The following is a 21,566-nucleotide window of genomic DNA, read 5'->3' as shown; positions in this document are numbered from 1 at the left end:
TATTTCATTTTTATTTTATTAATTGACAGATAATAAATTCATACCTTTATAGGCTACAGTGTAATGCATTAATACATTTCTACATTGCAGAATGATCAACTCAGGATATTTAGTTTATCTTTTCTCACAAGTGTTTATCATTTCTTTGTAATAAAAATATTCGATATGTCTTCTAAGTGTGTTAATGATACTACACAATAATCTTATAAATATCAAGGAAAACATTAATGTCTTTATTAAATTGACATAAGGTATCTGTAAATTTAATAAAATTCAATCCCAAAGTATTTGACTCTTTAATTTCTATGCTTTCTTTAAAAGTTGTAAAATTTTCTTCATTTTGAATGTGTAAATACCTAGTTAATGGGGGCTGGGGATTTAGCTCAGAGGCACAGTGCCTGCCTGGCAAGGGTGAGGTCATGAGTTCAATTCCCAGTACCAGAAAACAAACAAACATACAAACAAAAAGTCTAGTTAATTTGGACTAGTGATTTTTTGTACTCATGTTTATTAGTTATTGTGGAGAATGCTTTTATTTTATTTTTACTGCCTATCCTAATATAACAAAAACAACCTTTATTTAAATTTTTAAAAAATATTTATACATTCTCTTTTAAAATAATAATAAGGAATATCTATTTTATATCATTTACATACAATAATACCACTAGGAATTTCAAAGAAAGATTACTAAAGAATATTAAGACAAAACAATCAAAAGCATTGTCCACCTCATTCTTCCATTTGCACACTGATCAAGAAATGAGATCAAGATACTAGGAATGTTGAGTCAAACTGATAAGACCTGTTTGACCTTTGTACCTCATACCCTTCCTCTTTTTGATAGCTTAGCTAAGTGACTCATGTGGATTGAGCCAGTCTACAGAGAGACAGAAAGGCTAATCCTTGTTTTCCTGTCCCACAAAGCAGTTCATGGAATTTCCATCCACAGGCCTTTGCTACAAGCATAGAAACTTGGTGTAGTTCTGGAACCACAGTTCCCTGCATAGATTTCTTGTTACTTAGAGAAACTAGGTGCTCCTAGATCCCTCTTAGGCTCACATAAGTGGTTGTTATCATTTCACTCTCTCTGGGAGGCCTCTGTGTACTTGGTTCTGTCCTGGATAAGGGAACCCTTCTACTGGAGCTAGGCCACGATATACACAGAACATACGCCACTGCTGTGGATTAGTGTCTTGAGAACTACATTTTTCCTCTGATTTTTTTGCTTGAAAATAAATCCAGTGCTCTATTTTCACCAAGTGGTGCAAATGCAAATTTGTGTACCCTTTCTTGATAGTAATAATATTACTGAATCATCACTTCACAAACTATTTTGTTTAGTTGGTAAGTATGTAGAAATGAGGAAAAGGAAGAAATATGAGGAAGAAAGATGCTTCCTCTTGTGACAGCAGTCTGTTTTGGTACTACATGTAGGCACTAGCTTATCTGCAGACGTCGGAAAGAGTACAATAGTTTATAAAAAGAAGTTTAAAATTACAGATCCTGTTTAAAAGGCAACCAGTAGCTCTTTTCACCTTCAAAAGCAGACAAACAAGCCTAAAAATACTTGTTGAGCTTTCTTTACTAATTCACCAATGTCTGAGGAAGTTGCTTATGCACATCTAAAATTCCCAGAATCCAGAAAGACAGAAACTGTCCAGGAGCTTCACAGAGTTGGGACAAAAGGTAAGCTTTTGAGCTATAGATTTGTTGGTTACTTAGTAATAATATTAAGTTGGTGTCATTTAAATTGAATTTTTACTTAAAACTTTTATTTTTCACAAAAAAATTAGCATTCATACAAAATGTTTACAAGGGATTTTTTTTAGCACTGACCAGTTCACTGGACACTCAGTCTTTGAAAAATTTTCTATTTTTTAATTCCATCCTCCGGATACATGAGGCATGATAGTACTTCAGAAGACTGGATTGTAAATTCTTTTTTCCTGTATGGAAAGGAACCATAGAACAAGAAACATAGATTGTCTAGGAAAGTTACTGCTATTATTATTTTTTATAATAAAATGCTGACACATATAAGAGAGTGACAAAGACAGAAAGGGGAGAGAGAGTGAGAGAGGAAGAGAGAGAGAGAGAGAGAGAGCGCATTAACTTTGGTCACTGGCTCCCAACTTTTCATCCTTTGTTCCCTTTTTCTCCTCAACTGACTTTATCAGGGTTCTTCTCTCATTGTTCAACAGAGACTATTTATAAAAGTCACTCTTTCTTCCACCCTAGTTTTCACATTTCTATCCTATTCATTTTTCTGCTGAATTCAAAATCCTGAAGAGTCCATCTTTTAAAACATTTTTTTTTTGCTTATTCACCTGGACACATCCTCAGGATTTTTGCTCTCTCTGTGGCTTTGTTGGGGGCATTGTGTGTTTATTTGGTCTGGTCTGGGGTTTTGCTTTTGTTGTTACTCTTCCCTCTATAACAAACTCTATTATACTGAATCCTCCAGGGCTGTGCTCCAGTTCTCCTTTTCTTGTGTCACTAAATATATTCCCATAAGTTATCTTGTTCAGTCATTTACCTCCAAATGCAATAACAGCCAAATACCTCCTTCTGACCTATCTCCTTATGCAATGCAAAGCCCTTTTCCCATTTCCACATGGAGTTCTCATTTCATTCCTTGATGTCCTCAAAAATCATTTTTCACAATGGCTACAGCTCTTTAGCTGCTCTGAATTTATTGTTCCTGAGATAAAAACTTTCCCATCAAATTACAGAGTTCAAACCAAATATTCCTGCCTGTAATTTTTTTTCACTTATTTTGCGTGCTGCTTTCCATTGAACTACTTTCTATAACTCGGTTTCAGATTTCTGTACCTCATAGTCCAGATTGAAATGAGCCTATCACTTCATTTCCTCACTATAAAATGTATGTCCACAAGAACAGTCTTGTATGTCCTGGTACTTTTATATTATTAGCATCCACAAGATTGTCCCATATATAGAGGTACTCACTATATAACTTTAAAGTGATTGAATATATACAAAAATGAAAAATAATATGTATAAAAATGATAGCACTTGATTTTATAATTCTAACCTTACAGAAGATCTTGGTTCTTTTACTAATAATAGTTTTCTGAGATCTAAACAAATTTTCTCAATTCAATTCTTTCTGGATTTTACAATATTGTCCTACCAACTGCAAGGTGTAAAACATAGTTCAGAAGTACAGTCAAATTATCACATTATCCTTGAACTGAAATAGCATGATTTTCTCATGATGATAATTTAAGTCGTGAAAATTTGATAATAATTCATAATATGCATTTCATATTTTTTTATGGGGAAATGATGTTTTCCAGGCCATACTGTCCAATTAAACAAAGAAGCATTCAATAACAATTCTTGCTATAAACCTAAAAAATGCAAAATTTTAATGAGGAATTTGCACAGAAGTGCTGATGAGTATTCCCCAAGTCATTAGGAAGAAACTGCCAAGCTGAGAGCATTGTGTGGGGAAACACAAGCCCTGAAGTTGTTTTATTTCACAAACCATAGCGCTCTGCCCAGGGAAAGGATACTCAGATTAGTGTCTCTGTTCACTCTTCTCACCTGTGAGCAGTAAGATACACTGTATTGACTGGTTTTTCCGCCCTGTCTTTTATACACTGTGGCTGCCTCTTCATTTCTGGAAGCACTCCACAAGTTAACACTCTTGCTTACGAGAACCATTTCACATGAAAAACTAACCATTTCTCTCTTATTCTTGGTTTAATCTAGTAAAAGATTTTTAAAAATATCTTTGAATTCTCTAGCAAATCAGGCTCATTCACAAGGTGGTATTAGGAAATAAGTAAAGACAGAATGGGTGAATGACATTCATTGTGTTTCATTTCTAAAGTTCTTTGCTAATTTTGCTTTCCACAGCATGTCCTGCTCATTCCCATACATGGCGTCAGACAGCCTTCACTCTGACTCTTATATGCCTTTTGCTGCTCATTGGACTAGGAATCTTAGGAAGTATATGTATGTATTACCGATCTTGTGATTGAAAGTGTCTAGAATTTTGTGTGTTTGATATCCAGAGTTTATTCTTTGAATGGGAGCTTTGTAGGAATAGAGATTATATTATAAAACAGTGGGTAAACTTATTGTTTCCCTCCTTCTGTAGAGTACCTTTTCCCATAACCTTTCGTATTTTAAACACTACATCTGTAAATGTTTTTAAAGTTCCTAATTTAATTGATTGTTTGCCATTCCCCCACATCTGCAGTTTATACCACTTTGAAGATAGAAACAGAAAAACTGAATAAACTGGAAAATTTCAAAGAAGAACTTCAGAGAAACATTTCCCTCCAACTGATAGCTAACATGAATAAGTCTGAAAATATAAGAAATCTCTCTATTGCTCTGCAAGATTTGGCCACCAAATTATGTCGTGAGCTGAATAGAGAAGAACCAGGTAGTCCTGTATTACTTTGAGAGTTATTTACTAGACAATGAATAATTAAACTGCATCTCTTGCTAGCAATCTTTCAATATGGGCTCATTACAGTATTCGAGGGAAGGAATTAAATGTGGTGGGTAGAATACTCACATATTTCCATAGAGTTAGAGGAAAGAAAAGTAATAATTGCTGCAAGTCACCAGATTATCCGGTGATGAGAATAAAACACAGTTTCTCTAATCTACAATTTACTACTCTTCTGGGAACTGGGATAAATCAATGATAGATTAAATCTTATAGATTATCTCATTTGTAAATTTCAGTCAATGATTGATGACTAAAAGGCCATAGGAAAGAAATAAACATCAGGTTTACACTTGAAATTGGGTAGAACTGGTCTTAAATAGCTCTATATATTTCATTAAGTTTTGTGATTAAAGTATGTTTCTAAAGATGGTGAGAAGCTGCTCTGGTATTCAAATTGGAGAAGGCAGGATTGATACAGATATGTGGGACTGATTCTCACCATACAGAATGCTTCCTGTGATTAGTTTTTCTTGCCATACATAAATTTAAAAATAAAAAGGAAGATTTACCGGGTGTCATGATATAGGAATTTACACTTTAAGTGTTTAACTTAAATTTTTTGTTCAAGTTATGTGTCATACACTTTGTGATGATATATAAGGATCTTGAATACAGGATTCATTCTCTTTCTCTTTGACTTAAAAAGAAAAACCAGTAAATTTGTTCCATGTCATATAGAGAGTAAAGGAAATAATAACAATGATGGAGTTTGTCATAAAACCAAATAAACCTATGTTCTTCTTGCAGGGCACAAATGTAAACCTTGCCCAAACAGTTGGATGTGGTACAAGAATAACTGTTATTTCTTATCTGAAACATATCAAACATGGCAAGAGGGTGAAATATCATGTTCTGCTCAGAACGCCAGCTTGTTGCAGATTGAGGAGAATAGTACATTGGTAAACTTTTATATCTCTGTCACTGTGAGGGAAGAACGCCCTTTTTCCCATTCCAGAGTAGACAGGAAGAGCGCGTTGGCAAGGACACACACTCATGATTCTGTCTTATTTAAGTTAGGAGAGATGTGACTGAGACTTTGCACATTTATTGCAGAGATTCACAGCTGAAGAAAACCCTATAAATCCATAGTTTAGGACCTTCGCGTACTATAGTCTTTTAGAAGTTCATGGGTTAATAAATGGTGCCCAGACTCTTCAGGTCTGTACATTTCCAAGTTGGAATTCTGGAATCAAGTCTCATAACATGGTTTCAGAATATTTTCTACAAACACAGAATCTGGAGACCATTTCTGAAAATCACCAACTCCACTCCATCAAAGCTACACAGTAGTTTGGCAAATTCCAAACAAGTACGTTGCACTGAGTCACAGCAAAAATGAAATCTCTTAGAGTTTTATTTTTTTCTCTCCTTCTTTTCCAGGAGAAATAACTTCTGCATATTTCACTTATCGCTTAGCATTTCTGGTCTTCCCAGTAGTAATTATATTTTTAAGTAAAATTATATTTTCTAAAAGTCTCAACTTCCCTAGTGTAAGAAATATTTCATCCTTTAATGAACAGGGAGAAAGCAATCTATAATCTCTCTCTCCAAGATAATTTTCAAATGACTTATCTGTAATTACTCCCTTAAAAAATGAATTCTTTTAAAGCCTAGAATAAAAGCAAAATATTCATTCCTTTGGGTATAAAATTTGGGACTAATCCTGAAGTCTCTTCTATAACTGTATTGTCTTTCTTCTTTTTCTATTAACTCCTGTTTATGGCCCTTAACTGCCTCCTTTCTCTCTGGACTAAATGTTTCCTGGTCAAATATTTGAATCCAAATATTATGAACTTTTAATTATGGATCAACTAATGGTCCTTTGTTCAGGTGAGACAGGAAGTACTACTGTAAAATGTGAAATATTACAGTAAGAAATGCTTTCAATTTCTTTTATTTTTCTCAATTTCTTTTAAATAGCATTGAAAATAGTAGCTTAATGTAAAAAATGTTATCTTCAGTAATTTGTAACAAATTGCTATTGAGGTAATGCAGAAAAGTGAGAGACAGTTTCAAAAGAAACCATTTCTATTACTATAGGAATTTATAAAATCCAAAAAACTATATAGTTATTGGCTGGGATTACCACCAAAACAAGATGACAAAAACTCAGAGGAAGTGGATGAAAACATTATCTCCTCAGACAAGTGAGTCTTGATTCTTGTTGAATATTTGTAGTCGGGTTCAGATAGGGATGCATTCCTCAGGAGCAGAGTAGATTGCAATTCGAACCAGCTTCACCTGAGATTCCATTCTTTACTGTCCTCTCTGACATTAGCCTTTCTTTGCAGAAAATTGCCACAAATACCATTCTTTTGATAATAACTAATGTTCCCTTAGTAGCCACTATTATTAGTAAGTCTTTCTACAAATAATGCTTGTATGCAAGAAAATTAGAGAAGCCAACAAAATTCACTGGACCATAATAAGTATAAAATTTTGGGATCAGTTCTAGGATTTGAAGATAAATGAAAGAGTCATCTTTAAGTTTACTGAAGCATAAATAGTATGTGCAGACTGATTGAATTTTTCAACGGAGAAAAGAAGCTAGTGTGATAAATGTTTAAACTAGAATACACAGAGTAAGCAAATATTAGTTTTGCTTTGAAAGTGCTGTCATCACTGATATTTAAAATAAAAAATATTGACTGAAATATTTATAGATGAATGAGAAGAGCCTTTCAGTATAAAGAATAATATATGCTCCAGCATATTATATTGTTTACATGGTCTATGTACATATCATGGTATATTAAAGAATGTGTTGTATAATCTATTTAGGAGTGTGACTACAAATATACTATTATAAATGAATTTGTACATTGTATTTATTCTGCTTGTAAAGGGAGAAAGAATGGCTTTAGGTACAAAAGTGTCAAAATTCCCTTCTTATTTTATACTCCCTAAAATTTAAAAATCCCTAAATAAGCGCACAGTATTAAAGAAAGATTCCAGAATCTCCACCTGCTGGGTACCCTTTTTTTCAGATACTCCTAAAAGCTCAGCATTTATCACTGGTCAGCTGAGGGCACATCTGGCAGGGACAGAAGTTAGACCAACACTGTTGGAATGGTACCCTGCTGCATCAAAATAGTGAGATTTCTGCATACTCGCCACTCCAGGCCATACAGGAAATATGAATATTTGTTTATGTTCTATATTTCAGACAGCAATAACAGTTATAGGAGTGTGGGTCATAAAGACAAGATGACTCTGTATTTGATCAATGGCTGTCAGAAGACAGAATGGAAAATAAGATGCGTACAAATGAAAAGATGGACATAGATCTTAAAGGTTTCACTTAGGTGAAGGTAAAGATAATGTGTGTATTAGGAGAGTGTACAGGTGGAAGTTTGTTTTAAAAAGGCAGAAGCTACATGGGTTTGTAATGATGGCAGATGGAAAGGCAATTTGTAATGGAATAAAATCATGCTGAACTTAAGGTTCATAGGTTAATCTCTGGTTTTGATGATTATGGAAAACAACTGAAGAAATAAATTTGCTGCTGAGGTAATTAGAGTAGAAAATTTTATGAAATAACATTATTTTAATCATGTTAGACATGGAGGTGGGTCCTACATTTGGAAGTAAATGACAGCAAGCATTCCAGATGTGGAAAAGTAGGGTAAATGGGAAGCAGGGTGTGGGAATAAGGCAGTGTTTCACATGATATATCTATTATTTAAAATGACCAATTTGGACACTCTTGATACTTTGAGCACAAATTCAACTTTACCTTAGACAATGGAGGCCCTAGAGACAGTAAAGTTATGTTGCAAAAGTATTTTCTTTTCTGTTAATGTGTTTTAATTGTCCAAATTTCCAAGTGTAAAATTTTTCTCTTTCAGGCTTAAGAGAAACATGGATAAGATGCATTGTCGCTATATATATGGAACAAAGTTTTTTTACGCTTCCTGCACAGAGAAATATAAGGTTGCTTGTGAGAAGAAGGCCAATTCAGTGAAGGTTGAAAGCGTGATAACAAGTGAAGACACAGATGGAAGAATATAGTTAATTGTTTTGCTTCAGATTTTATCTTGCAGTGGAAGAAATGCACAATTTCTGAATAGTAAAAGGGATACACATTTTGTGATTAAGTTTCTACCTCTTTCCTAACATTTATGTCTTTGTACTTTCTCCTACGTCAAACCTTATCATCTACGTACAGCCCCAAAACTGTTCAGAATAAAGGCAGCACTTGCTGGTGGATACAGGAATCTGATGCCCTCCCCTGCTGCTTTTGTAGTAATAAACCAAGTAAATTTCAGTTTTACAAAGGAAAGAAAATTAAACCTAGAAATACAGAAAAAGAATAATACAACTCACATGGATTTATTCCAATAATAGAGGTTGATTAACAGTTTGAAAGATGAGTAAAAACATTTCAACAAATATAGAAAAAGTATTTGGTGATACTTGCTATGGTTTAGATTTAAAATGTTCTCCAAAATCTCACGTATTCAGAGATGGGGGTGGCTATACTCATCAGTGGTTTAATACATTGGTGAGGTCATGTCTGAATGTGCTGGTAAAAGACTGAGCCTGGTCAAAGATGTGGGTCATTTCAGTACAGACTCGGGTGTGTTCCTGTCCTTAGCTTCTCCCTTCTCTCGCTGCTCTCTGATTTTTTTTTTGTTTGTTTGTTTTTGTTTTTCTCTGGTACCGGGAACCGAACTCACGACCTTGCGCTTGCCAGGCAGGCGCTTTGCCGCTGAGCTAAATCCCCAACACCCTCTGCTCTCTGATTGCCATGATGTGAGCAGCTTTCTTCCACCGTACCATTTCGCAGAGGGAAATAACCTCTGACCACTGTGAACCAAAATAAACCTCTCTTCCTAAGCTGTAGGTGTTGGGTACTTTTTGTAGCAACAGGAAAGTGATTAACACAGATCATAGGACTGGTGCTAACAGCCTGAGGTACGAAGACAATGCTGCAGCAGTCAGACTCCTGGGACCTCATAAGTAAGCAGGGGTAGTAATCTTATTCTCAGACAAAATGAACTTCAACTAACACTGACCACAGGAGGCAAAGTCACTATGTATTAATCAAGAAAACAATTAAACACAAAAAGATAACAATTGTAAATATATATACACCAAATTCTGGTGTAATCAACAATAAAACAAACACTGCTAGACATAAAAGAGCAAATAAACAATAATACAATGATAATGGGAGACCTCAGTACCCCACTTTCACAAACAGACCAACTCAACAAAGAACTAAATATCAGAGCTGAACCATACCTTTAAACAAATGGATTTAGTGGATGTCTACAATTTTATGCCATACTGCAACAGAATACATATTATTCTCAGCAACATACAAAGCTTTTACCAAAATAGGCCACACACTAGCTCACAAAGCTGGTATAAGTAAATACAAAAGAATCAGTACTATACCATATATACATGTACTATCATATCATAGAACACTGAAACTAAAAACAAAATAAATGCAGAAATTTTATAAATTCCTGGATATTAAGTAACACTTGCTTACACAATCAGTGAGTCACCGAAGAAATCAAGGAGGAAATTAAAGATTCCCAGATTCAAATGATAATGTTGGTTTGCAAAATGCTGACAAATATAATTCAGAAAATCACCAAAAAGAGCATACCTCATGATCAAGTAAGCTTCATTCCAGAAATGCAAGCATGGTTTAATATCTGCAAATTAATAAATGTAATACACCACCTGAACAGAAGCAGGGAAAAAAAAATCACATGATCCCATCAAAAGATGTAGAAAAAGCCTGTGACAAAATGCAACATCTAGCCTGAAGAAACAGGTAGAGAGGACACTAATTTCACAAAAATGATTTATAGTAAACCTACTACTAAATCATATCAAGAGAAAGGCTGAAAGTTTTCCTTCTAAAATCAAGAACAAGAAAAGGCTGTCCACTCTCACCACTCCCATTCAACATAGTACACCAAATGTTAGCCATAATAATCAGGCAAGAGAAAAAAATAAAAGAATATATTCAGAAAAGGAAGAGATCAGATTACCATCTTCTTCATTCGACTTTTATTAGTACATGTTCACAGTATATGATAGTTACATTCACTACAGGGGATTTGTACATGTACATAACAAGTTTCAGTTTTCAATTATTTTGCCCCTTCCCTCTGTCCCTCTTTAGTTTTCCAGCATAGTATTCATTTATTTTATGAGGCTTTATAGAGTTAATTATGTTTTACACAGATTAAAAACCAGACTTATAGACCAAAGAACATACCAAATATGTAAGAAAATTGTACTAAGTCAAAGTACACTTTTGGATACATTATCTGTGCTGGACTATAATATTTTTTTCTCTATTTTTTCCTACTATCTGATATATTGTTTTCATATAAGATAAATAATGTGATATCTAAGGTCGTGTATCTGTGTTACTTTGCTTAACATCTTAACATTATGGTCTCAAAATAACTCGTTTATCCTGCATTATTTCAGAGTAGTACTTCATTGTATATAAATACCGCATTTTCTTTATCCATTCATCAGCTGATGTTTGCTGTAGCTTGGCTGTTTCCAAGAATTTCACTGCTATACACATGGGTGTGAATACATCACTACAGTATGATGTATTTAACTCTTTTGGGAAGATACCTAGAAGGGGAAAAGCTGCGTCAGATGAAATTTTTATTTTTAGTTTTCTGAGGAATCTTCATACTGATATCCATAGTGATTGTATCATTTTACAGAGTCAAAAACAATGGAGAAGAGTTTCTCCCCAGAGCCTCACTAGCATTCATTATTAATTGATTTCTTTATGATAACCATGCTTTCTGGAGTGAGGTGAAATCTCAATGTTGTTTTAATTTGTATTTCTCAGGTGGCCAGAGATGTTGAACATTTTTTCATGCATCTATTAGCTGTTTGTATTTATTCATTTCAGATGACCAGGATTTTTTTTATTTCTTTATATATGCTAGATATTAGTCTCCTTTAAGGAGTAGCTGGCCAAAATTTTTCCCATTGCTTACTGTTTCTTCACTCTGTTAGTGGTTTTCTTTTCTGTGCAGACCCTTTTAAATTTGATGTGATCCTACTTGTTGATATTTTGTATTATTTCTTGTGTAACTGGGTTTTTGTTCAGAGAGTACCATTTGACCCAGCTATTCCTAGAAGAATTAAAAACATTGTACCATAGAGATATATGTGCACCCATGTGTATAGTAGTACAATTTGTAACAGCTAGATTTTAGAAAAAAACCCAAATGCCCATCAATCTAGGAATGGATAATAAGGATGTGATTTTTTATACAATGGAGTACTATTTAGCCATTAAGAAGGATATATTTGAGACTTGTATGGGTAAATGGATGCAACTCAAGACCAAACTCGTAACTGAAATAAGCCAGAAGTGCATGTGCAAACGTCATATTGTCTCCCTAGTGTGAGAAGCTGAAAGAGTAAAGAAAATCCAAAATGTACAATAGACATTGTGAAATGGGAAGAAACCGTTCAAAAGGAAAGAGAAACTGGGATGGGGATAAGAGAAAAGAAGTAAGGGAAAAGAAAAACTTACACACACACAATAGTTAATCTAGTTATACTACTAACTTCTCTTAGTTCATTGGAAAGAAAGGTTCGTGCTAATATTGTTTGGACAATTGAATGTCTATATTTTGTACCCTAAGTAACTAAGTTAAAGATAAAAATATGAAATGTATTAACCATTGTTACTCTTCTATTGTTTTGAAATTTTGTTTTATTTACTGCTTAAAATAAAAATTTAAAAAACAAACAAAAAAAGGTTGTTTTGTAATTTGTTCAAGCGGATTAATTGTTTCTGTGCTAATAGTTAAATTTTTGATCCACTTTGATTTTAGTTTAGTGCATGGTCAGAGATATGAATCTAGGTTCACCATTCAGCATGTGGGTAGCCAGTTTACCCCAGCATCATTTGTTAAACAGGCTATCTTTCTTCCAGGAAAATGACTTGGACCCTTTGTTAAAGATAACATAGCTAATGTGCCTGGAGTTGCTTCCATATCTTTATTCTGCTCCATTCATCCATGAGTCTGTTTTTCTTTTGCAAATATGATGCTGTTTTTATTGCTGTAGCTTTGTAGTATAACTTTAAGTCTGAGACTGTGATGCCCCTCTCTTGCCCTTGTTACCCAAACTTTCTTTTTGTATTCTAGGTCTCTTCTGGTTCTACATGAATTCTAGGATTTCCTTTTCCAGTTCTGTAAACAATGTTCTTAGTGTTTTGATTGGGATTAGATTAAATCTACATAACAGCTTTGGAAGTATGGCCATTTTAACAATATTGGATCTACCTATCCAGGAGCAGAAGGTATCTTTCCTTTTGCTGATGTCTTCTTCAATCTCCTTTTTCAGGGTACTATAGTTTTCATTGTAGAGGTAGGTCTTTCACTTCCTTAGGTTAATTCTAAGTATTTCATTTATATTGATATTGATATATTGTGAAGGGTATTGTTTCCCCTATTTCCCTCTAAGAGAGTTTGTTATTGGTGTGAAAGAATGCTATTGACTTCTGAGTGCTGACTTCGTGTCCTGCTATGCTACTGAATTTGGATAGTAGTTTTAGATGTCTTTTGGTAGAATTTTTGGGGTATTCTATGTAAAGGATCATCTCATCAGAATATAATGATAATTTAATGTTTTTTTCCCTGCCTATTCTATTTTATTTCTCTTGCTTTATTGCTTTAGCTAGTGTTTAGAGAACTACATTGAAGAGGAGTAGAGATAGCAGATATCTTTGTCTCGTTCCTGATTTTAGAGGAAAAGCATTCAGCTTCTCTCTACTTAATATGATGTGGGCCATTGGTGGCTTTTATCATATTGAGATAAAGTCCTTCTCTATTTTTATTTTCTTTAGTGTTTTTTAATCACGAATGGATATTGGATTTTGTCAAATGCCTTTTCTGCATCTATAAGACAATCATGTAACTTTTGTACTTGTTCCTGTTAATGTGGTGTATCATATTTAGAGCCATCCTTGTATTGCTGGAATTATTCCTACTTGGTCATGATGTATGATTTTTTATTGATATGCTGCATTCTGTTTGCCGGTAGATTGGTACCATGGCTCACAAGCTTGATTCTGTCCATGCTTTTTGGTTGCAAATGGAGTTGGATGAGAATAGAATCAAATTTAATGGTTAGGTTCAGTGTTGACCTGTGGGGAATTTTAATTAGGTCCTTGTCCAGTTCAGTCTGTGACCAGATTCATGGATAGAATTGAGTTTTTGAATCAAGGTATCACTGTAGTTTTTTGAGGGATTTTTGTATCTATGTTTATGAAAGAGATTTGCATGTAATTCTTTTCTGGGGTTGAGTCCTTTTCTGGTTTTAGAATCAGGATAATGCTTACTTCCATGGGAAACTTTGGGAGTATTGCTTCCCCTTCAATTTCATTAAGGAGTTTGAGGAGTACTGATGTTAGAGCTTCTCTAAAGTTCTTGGGCTTTTCTTAGTAGTTTTTAAAAATTACTTCTTCAAATTTACTAATATTGACTTCTTCAGGATTTTTATACCTTTTTGATGCAGCTTTGGTAGTTCATATGGTCTAGAAGTCTATTTCCTGTAAATTTTCTACTTTGTATCAGCATAGGTTGTCTTAGTCATTACCAGTAATCTTTCTGATTCCAGCAGAATCCATTGTAATTTTGTCTTTTTTACTTCTAATTGCATGGATCTGGGTATTTCCTTTCCTCATTTTGGTGAGATAGCCTAGCAATTTGTTTACAGTAAATCCCTGGCTTGTGAACAACTTCTGTTCTGTGAGAACATTCATAAGTTTGATTCATTCCTAAGTCCAACAAAATGAGTCATATACAATTTTGATGCAAATATACAATGTAAAGTATAAAAAAACCAAACATGCACACAAGTACTGTCAATAAGCTATTTTTATTTTAAAGTTACCTTAAAATGGTGATACAGTGTGGCACAACAACTGTTATATTGGGGATTGCATAGAATGAACTGACAAATAGTTACTAAGTGGAGCAGGGAGGGTAGGTGGGAGACGGTCAAGCTGAAGGATCATTAGCAATAAGGGATACAGTGCTGTAGTACTGTGCAATATTGTACTTTATGTTAAGCATACAACAGCACAACTGCGACATTGTCTGGCCAACATGTGAACTACTTCCACAACTTGGTCACATGTACAAATGTTTGTAATGCAAAGTTCTTTCTTTTTTGTTTTTTGTTTGTTTGTTTGTTTTGTTTTTCTCCGGTACCAGGAACCGAACTCACAACCTTGCGCCTGCCAGGCAGGCGCTTTGCCGCTGAGCTAAATCCCCAGCCCGTAAGTGGGGAGTCCTTGTCTCTTTTTTTGTTTGTTTGTTTTTCTCCGGTACCAGGAACCAAACTCACGACCTTGCGCTTGCTAGGCAGGCGCTTTTGCCACTGAGTTAAATCCCCAGCCCCAAAGTTCTTTCATATCTGTAAAATTTCTCAACTCAAATGTAAGTTGGGGACTTATTGTATTTTGTTTAATCTTTCAAAGATGCAACTCTTCAATTCAGTGAATCTTCATATTTTAGTCTCAACTTCATTAATTTATGCTCTGATATTTATAATTTCCTTCCTCATATTAGCTTCAAATTTGTACTGTCCTTATTTTTCTAGGACCTTAAGGTGCTTAACCTTGAGGTTATTTATTTGAGCTTGTTCTGTTTTTTTTTGATGTGGGTATTCACCGCTATGAACTTCCCACTTAGAACTGCATTCATCACATCCCATAGGTTCCAGTATGTCATACTAGCATTATTGTTTGCTTGTAGAAATCATCTGATATTTTTCCTAATTTCTTTCATGACCCATTCGTTGTTCAAGAGAGTATTATTTAATTTCCACGTATTTGCATGGCTTCTGTAATATCTTTTGCCACTGCTTTCTAGTGTCAATGCAAGTGCATTATAGCCTAATAATATGCAAATTATAATTCCAATTCTCTTGCATTTACTTAAGCATGATTTATTATCTAGTATTTGTTTAATTTTGGAGAAAGTCTCATGTACTGCTGAAAAGAATGCATATTCTGTTCTTGGCTGAAACACTCTGTAGATATCAATTAAATGCATTGTTCAAAAGTTTAGTTCAACTTTGATATTTCTTTGCTGATTTTTTTGTCTAGTTTAGCTGTCACTCTATGAGAGTAGGACATTGAGATCCTCTATCGTAATTGTATTGGCATTTATCTATTTTTTTATGTACATTAGTGTTTTTCTATGAAATTTTGTGTGCCAGTACTTTGTGCATATATGTTTATGTTTGTTAACTCTTCTTGTTGAATTTTTTCCTTAACCAATTCGTAGTGATTTTCTTTGTCTCTTCTGATCAGTCTTAGCTTGAAATCCACCTTGTCAGAAATCAAGGTAGCAACTTCTGCCTTTTTCTATATTCCTGTGGCATGGAATATTGTTTTCCATCCTTTGATTTTTAATCTGTGTCTTATTTTATTTGAATGTTGCATATTATTGGGTTTTCTTTCTTGATTGTTCCTCTAATCTGTCTTTTGACTGAGGAATTAGGGCACTTCATATTGAGGGTTATGACTGAAAAGTAACAATTCATTTCTGCAATTGCGTTATTTTTCTGTTGCTAATTTCCTTATTTTTCCCCTTTTGCTTAGTTTCTCTTCCCACCAGGTGGGAAGTGAAATTTAAAATTCACTCTTTTAAGTTTATTTTGACATTATTGTCTTCATTGTCTCTAGTATATCCTTGGAAATGTTTTCTAATGGTTTTGTGGTCATGTTTCTAATTGGATTTTTGGTCATAATTTTTTGAAGTGCTCTTTGCAAATATCTTATATCTTCATCAATTTTAAAGAAGAGTTCTGTAGTATACATAAGCTAATGTTGGAAGTTATCACCTTTTAGGTTTTAAAACACTTCACTCCAACCTCTACTGGCCTTTAAGATATGTCTGCTGTGACTCCAATGTGTTTACATTTGTATGTGATTCATTGTCTTTCTCTAATAGCTTTTAAGATTTTTGTGATGAACTTGTGACGAACTTCTAAAAGTTTGAGTAAAATGTGGTATGGAGAAGTCCTGTTTTGGTCATGATTTTTTGGTGTTCTATATGCCTCACTTACATGTATGTTCATTTCTTTCTCTATGTTTGAAAAGTTTTCTGGCACTGTTTTTGTGAACAGGTTTTTTATGTCATTTGTGCTGTCTTCTGACTTTTCCTTTACTCTTATTACTCTAAGGTTAATCTTCTTTGCATTGCCTAGCAGTTGTTGGACACATTTTTCATTTTTTCTTTTTGTTTCTAAGGTGTCAATGAGTAGTTAGTCTTTGAAGGCATCATTGTCTTTTAGTTCTGAAACTTTGTCCTTATGTTGGTCTGTCCTACTGACCATACTTCCAATATTATTGTTTTTAATCACATGAATTTCTGATTGCAAACTTTTATGGACTCTAATTCTTTGCTATGTTAGTCATTCATGTTTTGTAACACTTTGTTTAGCCAATCTAGCTTTTTATTAGTGTCTCTGAGAGTCCCTGCATCTTTTTGGTTATTATTTTCATTATCTGTTTGGTTGCATCATCTTTAATCCCACTGAATATCCCTTTGTGATGTTTTCTAACTTCTTCTGCTATGCTTTTGGGAATCCCAGGTGAGTGGTTTATACTATTTTGCCCTTTGGTGCCCCCTGCATTGGACTGAGGGGAGTTGGGCATTTTTGGAGACTATTGCCTTTTTCTTCCGATGTTTCTAGTGTCTTTGATTCTTTTGTATTGAGGTTTGTGAATGCTTATTGTCTAAAGACTTTGTTGCCAGTATGGAAATATCTTTAGTTGCTTTCCAGTGGTATTCTTTGGCTGTGGCTAGCTATACTAGTCCTTTTCCACAGCTCAAATACTCAGCCACCATAATTACCCTTGGATTGAACTATGCAGTACAGTTAGCCTATTATCTAAATTCTCTGGGAAGGTACTCCAGTATTATTATTATTATTTTTTATTTTAAAGATAAAAGGAGGGAAACATTAACAGACATACAACATTTTACAACATATCACAAGCACAATATAGACAATACAGAGTTCCAAACAAAGTGGTAGGGAATTAACAATGGGGGTTGTATTACATATTGATATCTTCAAAGTGGCTTCTCATGAAAACAGATATAGACATGCAATACTCCAGTATTATTAATGTCACAAAGGCACTCTGCATATTGGATTACAGAGAAATAGTGATGATTATGTTATCCAGCTATTGTAGCACAAAACATCTGCTGATCCATTCCACTGCTGCATTTGTCCCCGAAGGTCTCTGGAGTCACTAGTTTTTACCATGCCTCTGTAAATTCTATCTTCCTTTCTGCAAAGCCATGAGGCAAGAGCTGAGACAAATGTCCAGACTGCTCCTTCTTTTATTTGTGTTGTGTTCTGTCTCTTTAATTTCTCCTTAGGCTCTAATTTTCCCATCAGCTCTTTCCTGGACCTCAATAATCCACCTACTTCTTTTTTTCTTTCCCAAATTGTTATTTTCCAATATCTGAATTCAAAGTCTTGGAGAGGATGACTGTTGTCAGTCTAACATCTTCAGGGTGAAAAAAATTAGACTTTTTCTTTGGACATATTACAATGCCTCTCAGTTAGAATACTACTGTTCTTAGATTTTCTGTCCAACTCTTTTAGGGTGGAGCTGACTATGAGAATGCCATCTGCATATTGGAACAAGATTCCTTTTTAAAAAACTAAATCTCTGAGGTTCTTTACCAGGACCTTCACAAATATTGTAGAAGAATTTTTAAACACCTGGAAGTGTGATACCTTTCATGATTGGTGCTTTTGAGTATTCTGGGCATTCCCCAATTCAAAGGCAAAGGGTATTGGGACTCAGAAGCCAGGGATGCAGAGAAAAAGGCAAAGTCCCAAGGTCTAAACATGATCTGAAAGGAGGACAGACAATAGAATGTGCGGGTTAGGTAGTACTAAGTGGATATCTTCATTTATTTGCTTGAGTTCTTATACCAATCTTCTTTTACCATTTTGGGGGGTCAGGAAGAAGGGAACGTTACAGGAAGGTTGGCATGTAGTGCTTCTCACTTCAAAAGCATCTCTAAGACTAGTCTAATTCCCATGACACCACCTAATTTGAGTAAGTACTCTCTCTTATTTAGGGGAACAGAACTAGATTTTAGTCTTACACAGATGAGGTGGAATGTCTTGCCCCCTCTCCACCTTCCGGAGTCACAGATAGATTCCCAGAATATCTGCTCCAAAGTTTGACACCCCCTTTGCTGAAGAAGCTAAAGTCAGTACCAGAAGGCAGTCCCTGTCCTTTGTAATGTTGGTCTTCAGAGACTAATTCCTGAGATGCGTAGTTATTCTTAGCTTATATAACAGATCTCTCCCTAGAATGGATGTGGAACACTGAGACATGCATAGAAAGGACTCAGACAAAGCTTGTGTATCCAAATTACATTCTGAGGTTTCCAAAACTGACCTAGATTTTTATTTTCCTTCTACTACCATTATAGTTTTATTATCCTAACTTATATTGCCATCAGATGTTTAAGACCAAGTAGAAGGCGACAGTATCAACCCAAAATACCTACTTTTCCCTTCTATGTCAAAGTCTATCTGAGCTCTTTAGGGATAACTTTGAAGGCCTATGAGTAGAAGCCCAGTGGTCCTATCAGTCTTTCTAATCAAATTATGTCATCTGCCGGGTAAGTTACCTCTGGGACCTGAGTGTCTCTCAGTTGCCTTTCTGGACATCCTTGCTTTCAGTGTCCCTCTTACTGCAGTATGTACACTGAGTAGGGCTCAGCCTCTGAGTTCTCTACAGCCCCTTTGACTGAGAGGATGAGCAACTCACTAGGGTTGTGTGGTTCTTTCTCACCAGTCCTGTCAATCTTAGCTGTCCATCTGGTTGTGGAGGATAATAACCAAAACACTGGCTATCCTACAGTCTCTCTTATCCTCCTTGACTTTCTCTTCCAAGTCTCAGTAGTTAAACAGTGAAAAAGCCAATCCATCAACCTGACTTGGAAGTGTTTGGTTTTAATTCTAACTTTTATCATTTTCTACTGATGTCTGGAGCACTATGGGATCTACAGTGTGATCTCAAGACTGCCCCTCCCTTCACTGTATTAGCATCTGTGTCAGTATAAACACTTAAATATTTATAGAATCTCTCCATATATGATGTGGGGTTTTATTTTGGGCCTTCAGTGATCTCATGGAATTTATTTCAATTTATGGACCTTTTTCAAACTAACTACATTCCTTTAAGATTTATGTAGTCAAAGTATGTAAGGTTCTTACAGCCTTCTTTCTTATAGAAATTCCAACCAAGATCTTGCCCCAGACCTCCATGAGCTTATTGGACAAGGTGACTTTCTTTTGTGTCTCAATTCACCTCATCTGCTTCTCTGCTCTTTTCTCCTCACTCATCAATGCATAATTGAAATAGGGGTTAATACATCAGCCCAAGATGACTGAAATATTTCCCTGATTAGACTGAGATATTCTTCTGGGTCTTTTTTTAAGCTTTTAGTGTGGTCTCTTTTTATGCAAGTCAGAAGGGTATAATACATGTATAATCACCAAATTTCCCCCCTGCTTTCTCCTGTGGGGAAACAATCCCCTAGGTTGGTATTTTGTTCAATCCCTATGCTGGCAGTACTAAAATCTCTCTGATTTCTCTGAGACTTTTCCTGAGTGGAGATCGAGACAAAAAACATGTGGACATCCATCAGAAGGTATCTCAATTTTATCAAGCAGCATAAATGCATCTTAAGGTAAGGGATAGAGGGGAAGGAATGGGCCGGCATATAGGACAGAGAGGAGGTAAGGTTGGTACTGGGGAAGAACAAACTGGGGGGAACCTGAAGAGAGAACTAGGAAGTAAGTACAACCTCCAGTCCTCTTGCACTCATGCAAGGAACAGAATTTGTGCTTTTAATTTCTCAGAGATCTCCAAACCATACTTCCTTTGAAGTCCTCTATTGGATAAAAGTCCACAAAACAGTGCGTGTAAGAGGTTTTGTCTGATTTCCTTAACTTTGGAAATATAAATTCAATAGTAGGAGCTTGTTTTAATCTAAATATTGATGGTGTGATCAAGTTTCCTCATATCCCAATTCATACTGTAGCTAATATATGTTACATTAGACAATGTATTGTTTCTATACCAGGGGTAGACATCCAAAGGACTTCTAATTTCTAATATGCACTGTTATGGTTTGTGTCTGTGTGTCCCCCCAAAGCCTCATGCGGTCAGGGGGCAGGCTTTTAGAGTTTGATTGATTGTGGGTGTGAGAGCTACACCCACCTTGGGGTAGATAGTTTGCATATGTAAGGGAGAGGAAGAGGCTGCTTGGGGACGTTCTTCCCTTTTAGTGTTTGTTGCTTTTGCTGTGTTCTGTTGCCATGAGCTGTAGCCCTCTGCCATGTGCCACTCTGCCTTGTAATCTGCCAAGTATGGACTAAAACCTCCACAAACTGTAAGCGAAATAAGCCTTTCTTTCCTTAATTTTGGGCATCAGGTATTTTGTCCCAGCAATGAGAGAAAAGTAACCAAGACATGAATCCTAGTGGTAATTTCTCTGGGCTGCAATTTGTCTGACCATATTTTTTATTTCAAATTGCAGATTTATTTTCAATTTCCTTGGTGAGGGGGCACACTTCCCACAATAGTTTTCTGTTGCTCTGTCCAAAAAATATCCTCTGCAAAAGTGAAGATACAGAGGATGCTATGCTTCTTGTCCCTAAATATTAGACTAGATCTGGAAGCAAGAATAAAGACAAGACAGGAACCGGGAAACCAATTCTCTAGTTACATTAAGCAATGGGAAGGGTCAAAAGTTGTTTCCTCAGACATAAATTTCCACAACCCAGGAGAAGTATCTTAGGAGCTGTAATACTCCAAGTGAAAACATCAATGTGTATGGTTCAGAAATGTCTTCTCTGAGCTGGGCATGGTGGTGCACTCTTGTAATCCCAGCACTCGGGAGGCTGAGGCAGGAGGATCACTGTGAGTTTGAGACCAACCTGGGCTACAAAGTGAGCTCAAGGCCAGCCTCTACTGCATAGGGAGACCCTGTCTCAA

At 35.4% G+C, this 21,566-nt stretch overlaps 1 protein-coding gene across 3 annotated transcripts; it reads left to right on the top strand.

The window, feature by feature from the left end:
* The first annotated feature begins 1,424 nt into the window (after positions 1-1,424).
* LOC102018584 (C-type lectin domain family 12 member A-like) lies at positions 1,425-8,712 on the top strand. 3 transcript variants are annotated; one of them, XR_001232931.1, is made up of 7 exons: positions 1,425-1,689; positions 3,889-3,987; positions 4,235-4,423; positions 5,243-5,394; positions 6,536-6,642; positions 7,662-7,806; positions 8,344-8,428. XR_001232931.1 is itself a non-coding variant. In XM_005378879.2 (6 exons), exons 1-6 carry the CDS (start codon positions 1,599-1,601, stop codon positions 8,504-8,506), a joined length of 801 nt encoding a protein of 266 aa, XP_005378936.1. In that variant the 5' UTR covers positions 1,425-1,598; the 3' UTR covers positions 8,507-8,712. The 3 variants fall into 3 exon arrangements, 2 of the variants coding, with proteins under 2 accessions (XP_005378936.1, XP_005378938.1); XM_005378879.2 differs by lacking the exon at positions 7,662-7,806 and having other exon boundaries at positions 8,344-8,712; XM_005378881.2 differs by lacking the exons at positions 3,889-3,987; positions 7,662-7,806 and having other exon boundaries at positions 8,344-8,712.
* The last annotated feature ends 12,854 nt before the right edge of the window (positions 8,713-21,566 follow it).

The sequence above is a fragment of the Chinchilla lanigera genome, unplaced genomic scaffold (assembly GCF_000276665.1).
Source record: "Chinchilla lanigera isolate Chin_1 unplaced genomic scaffold, ChiLan1.0 scaffold00012, whole genome shotgun sequence".
In the NCBI taxonomy this organism is placed as follows: domain Eukaryota; kingdom Metazoa; phylum Chordata; class Mammalia; order Rodentia; family Chinchillidae; genus Chinchilla; species Chinchilla lanigera.
Note: the sequence above shows the minus strand (reverse complement) of the source record. Positions and strands in the feature narration are given on the sequence as shown.